The sequence below is a fragment of the Mizuhopecten yessoensis genome, unplaced genomic scaffold (assembly GCF_002113885.1).
Source record: "Mizuhopecten yessoensis strain PY_sf001 unplaced genomic scaffold, ASM211388v2 scaffold5673, whole genome shotgun sequence".
Taxonomy (NCBI): Eukaryota; Metazoa; Mollusca; class Bivalvia; order Pectinida; family Pectinidae; genus Mizuhopecten; species Mizuhopecten yessoensis.
This window is the reverse complement of record NW_018406166.1, coordinates 2,312-7,138: the sequence shown is the minus strand read 5'-3', so window position 1 is coordinate 7,138 and position 4,827 is coordinate 2,312. Positions and strand designations below refer to the sequence as shown.

Below are 4,827 nucleotides of genomic sequence, written 5' to 3'. Positions count from 1 at the left end.
CATACAGTTATACTGACCTGATACAGAAGTCATAACATACAGTTATACTGACCTGATACAGAAGTCATAACATACAGTTATACTGACCTGATACAGAAGTCATAACATATAGTTATACTGACCTGATACAGAAGTCATAACATATAGTTATACTGACCTGATACAGAAGTCATAACATATAGTTATACTGACTGAATACATAGGATATAACATAGTGTTTTACTGACCAGATACATAAGTCATAATATCAGTTGCATCACCAGACATATATCATTTACCAGCTCAACTTTCACAATTTTCAACTAAGTGCTTCATCTGTTTTGACAGGTATTATATATGTCCAATAACAGCGTGAAAGATATGTCAGAATTCGTCAAGTTGGTAAGTAATTTTTTCTATTCAAACCTTTATTATTTCAGACTTTCATTGTTTCCCAAAAGGGCCGTCAATTTAAAGGGTTACAAATATGATATTGTAGTCATCAATGATAAGAATACAATTTGTATACGCCCGTCAAATTTGACGGGAGTATTATGGTCCATCCGGTGTAAACTTTTGTTTGTCCGGCTATCTTCTCCTACATTATTCGACCAATCTCTTTGAAACTTGGTATACATTATAACCATGATATGAAGTTGTGTCTCACTGAAAAGAATTTTGATTCGACAATATTTGCAAAAGTAATTGCCCTTTGTTTATTTCAGTATTTGATTTTTGTCCGGCAATCTCCTCCTACATTTTTTCGACCGATCTCTTTGAAACTTAGTATACATTATAACCATGACATGAAGTTGTGTCTTCCTTAAAAGAATTTTGATTCGACAATATTTGCAAAAGTAATTGCCCTTTGTTTATTTCAGTATTTGATTTTTGTCTGGCAATCTCCTCCTACATTTTTTCGACCGATCTCTTTGAAACTTAGTATACATTATAACCATGACATGAAGTTGTGTCTTCCTTAAAAGAATTTTGATTCGACAATATTTGCAAAAGTAATTGCCCTTTGTTTATTTCAGTATTTGATTTTTGTCTGGCAATCTCCTCCTACATTTTTTCGACCGATCTCTTTGAAACTTAGTATACATTATAACCATGACATGAAGTTGTGTCTTCCTTAAAAGAATTTTGATTCGACAATATTTGCAAAAGTAATTGCCCTTTGTTTATTTCAGTATTTGATTTTTGTCTGGCAATCTCCTCCTACATTTTTTCGACCGATCTCTTTGAAACTTAGTATACATTATAACCATGACATGAAGTTGTGTCTTCCTTAAAAGAATTTTGATTCAACAATATTTGCAAAAGTTATTGCCCTTTGTATATTTCAGTATTTGATTTTTTGTCCGGAGAACTCCTCCTAATTTTTTGACAGACTTGTTTGAAACTTAGTAGGCTAAATAATCATCATATGTTGTTGTGTTTCCTTGAAAAGAATTTTGATTCTACAATTTTTGCAAAAGTTATTGCCCTTTGTTCATTTCAGTATTTGATTTTTTTATCCGGAGATTTTCTCCTACATTTTTATAGCATGTCAGCTAACCACTCTTTGAATGATGCAGATCTTATTTCAATGTAAGAAAGTATATGACACTATATGGCATTCAAAGGGCGTATATTGTTCCGCCCCGCGGTACTCTTGTTATTATCTTACTTCCTTTCTTAACACCGTTTGCTATATGTGCTATTTAATCTTAAATTAACTTTATTAAACATGTCAGATGATGTCAGACAAACCTTGCATTCGTTGAATACCATGTATTCCTCAATTTATTGATCTGGTCCCCACAAGTTAGCAGGGTTTTACTGTATATATCATGTAAAATATATTTTCGAAACCATTTTACTCAGTGATGCTCGTATATTATACTAGCTAATATATAGGATGCATTTGAAACCAACATAATGAAAACACCTCAGTTTTGCAAAAGTCAAACTATTAAGGGTACACAATGATTTCTTGGTGGTACAGTATATGAAAGTATGATATTAAAAGATGAATTATATTCTCCAACTGTGAAAACTTTATATCAATTCTTTAGCTTCCAAAAAATCAATTAGAAATACATGTATATCTTATAGGTTAAGGGAAATTAGGGATATGTCACAGACAAAAAATAGAAGTGTTAGGAGAACAAGTTTAATCTTGATTGTCAGAATCCAACCAGACTTAATATGAGGGCTGGTTGATTTGTGTATACAACATCATGAGTGTGGATTGTGTTGCATATTAATCTTGAACTGACTTCTGAATCCTACAGGCAGAGCTGAAAGTGCTGGAAGATGTGGTATTTGTTGGTAAGTAGTATTTTAGTAACTTTATTCAATTTGTCCTGCACCTAGCATCATAATTAGTAAGTGAGGAAATCAACTACAGCTTATTCACCATTAATTTATTGGTTTTATGGCACTGCATACATTCCAAGAAATGATGTAAAGCACTAAAGCAGCATACCGATTACAAAATTATGAAGTTATTTGTTACTGGAATAAGTGGATTAAGATTGAGGACTTGATAATTACTTAAATTGGTTTGGTTTAAACAACATTTTAATTACAAATATGCAGTACATAATATAAAATTTTACATGATGTAATGTTAGGGATCTGCCAACAAGAGTAGACTCTTATATTAAGCCATCTCCCAATGGGAGACGAGACAAGACAAAGGTCGTGATTAGTTTTTTACTATTTATAGAAATTTGTTAAACCATGACATTAATTTGTATGGGAGTGGGAATCATCTTCGAGATGTTTTCCAGTTGCATTGTCAAAATCTGATTTTTTGTATCAAGTCACTAAATGGAATGCCTTTAAAGAAAAACAAATCCATTTTATCAGTTATTGAATTACACATATTGAAGGTTGTGCTACAGTTATGAAAATTCTTACCTCTGATTTGTGTGATATGTCAAAGGGGTACAATTTTCAAGTCAGTTACAAGCGTGCGGTTGCTTATGTTGGTTTTAGGTAATCCCCTGGAGGTGGCACAAACCGAACTTGGTGAATGGAGAGATGCAGTTAAAAAGAAGCTGCCTCAACTCAAGAAATTAGATGGTAGGTTCGGAAAGATAAGTATAGGCAGCCATCTTGTACTTTGTTTAATTGCATATTTTGTTGTGTAGTGGTCATCTGGATAGCTGTCAATCAATTGAAGGAGTTCTATTTAAGTAACATTAAAAGAAGAAAATGTACATTTTATGCATATAAAAGCAGTTTGGCAACAGAACCGTAGTGCCAATAAAGATTTATTATGGGGAAAATACTGCCTTTTGAGTGATCTTTATCAGCTGATGTTTCTGCTATATATCTGTTTTTACAGGCAGCCCAATTATCCGAGAGGAGGAAGAGGACTGAAGAGGATTCCTCCATCATGAGGATGTTGGTTTCCGGTGGAAATTGGACATCAGAATCAATATCATATTGGATAAGCTACAACCAATATTCAGACTGTGTTGAACATTACTATCTAACCTGTATTTTCATCATCAGCTGATTGCGGTTCCCTCGCAACTAAATATCCCTGTTGGGATATATAATTTTAAGGATTGTTTTACGAACTACTTGACAATAGGAGTTATATTTCATTGGACATATTTATACATGAATATGTCAAACAAGTCTGTTGGCAGTATTTCTAAACGGACTTAACATGTTGTGAGTTTAGTACTCTCAAGTGCATGGGTCACAGCTAATGTAGAACGTGAACCAACTTTATATTTGTTATGTGAAATTCGGGGAGATATTTTTTTAAGTTTTTAAAACATGATCAGTTAAAATTCATTGCATCATCGCTTCTCTCCTGACGGGACTTCTCAGCAGCTTGTATATTTGAAATGTTATCTTGAATCAGTAAGTTGATGTAAATAGTGTAAAATTGTATTTAAAAATATTTTCTCTGTTTTATTTTCAAGATATAAGGAAACAAGAGTTATGAAACACACACACTTTAAGTATGGTGGATTCACCTCATGTTATTGGAAAAATAAGCATTTTAAATAAACATTGAAAACAGACATATTAGTATTTTTATCTCATTGAAATTAATCTTTTTAACAACTACAAATATTAAGATTAGAGAATGGCTTTATTTCCGGACTGTTGTTGATTACAATATATTTCTTACATGTTTTAGATGAGCATGTGCAACTAGGTAAAGGGGAGTATCAATTATGATTATATCCATAAGAGCAAGTTTGATCTCAGGAATTATGACCTTCAGTAGGTGAAAACCCACAAGTTATGATATAAAATCAGTTTTGTTAATGGTTTATTATTATACATTAAAGAACGAGAGTTGCCAGATGCAGGTCACATCCCCTCGCAAACCTCAAGAAACCTTTGTTGTTGTACATCAGTGATTTGTATAAGGAAGGGGCTGTGCTTGTGAAAAAAATCCTGTTCCATTAACAGCTGAAATTCTTCAAGTCAAAGCTAGGTTTTAGACAATTCCATTTTTAGTAGCAGTGACCTTGACCTTTGATAAACAACAAGCACAATGAAGAGGAAGAAGCTTCCTCTCTTCTAGGCAACCCACAAGTCTCAGTTTTGTGTTATATTTTTTTTCTGTTTTTAGGAACTGGAAAGCAATCTCTTTTAAGCAAGATTTATCTTGATCTTTGACACAGAATCTCAAAATCAAGTTTCTTTATCTATGGCGATTCTTACAAAGTTACCATCTAGACAGGAAATTAAAATTTGAACTCCGGGACCCATTATTGTCAGTAGTCAGACTGGTGAACTCAGGGACCCATTATTGTCAGTAGTCAGACTGGTGAACTCAGGGACCCATTATTCTCAGTAGTCAGACTGGTGAACTCAGGGACCCAT

The 4,827-nt window shown here is 33.2% G+C and overlaps 1 protein-coding gene across 1 annotated transcript in view; it reads left to right on the top strand.

Annotated features, from left to right (window-relative positions):
• The window catches only part of LOC110450998 (dynein light chain 1, axonemal-like), a 15,937-nt gene extending 11,924 nt beyond the window's left edge, over positions 1 to 4,013 (top strand). Inside the window, exons 7-10 of the mRNA XM_021498818.1 lie at positions 328 to 381; positions 2,259 to 2,295; positions 2,968 to 3,054; positions 3,320 to 4,013. Of these exons, the coding sequence (XP_021354493.1) occupies positions 328 to 381; positions 2,259 to 2,295; positions 2,968 to 3,054; positions 3,320 to 3,354 (213 nt within the window). The 3' untranslated portion in view covers positions 3,355 to 4,013. The remainder of the gene's footprint in view (positions 1 to 327; positions 382 to 2,258; positions 2,296 to 2,967; positions 3,055 to 3,319) is intronic.
• Positions 4,014 to 4,827: the final 814 nt, after the last annotated feature.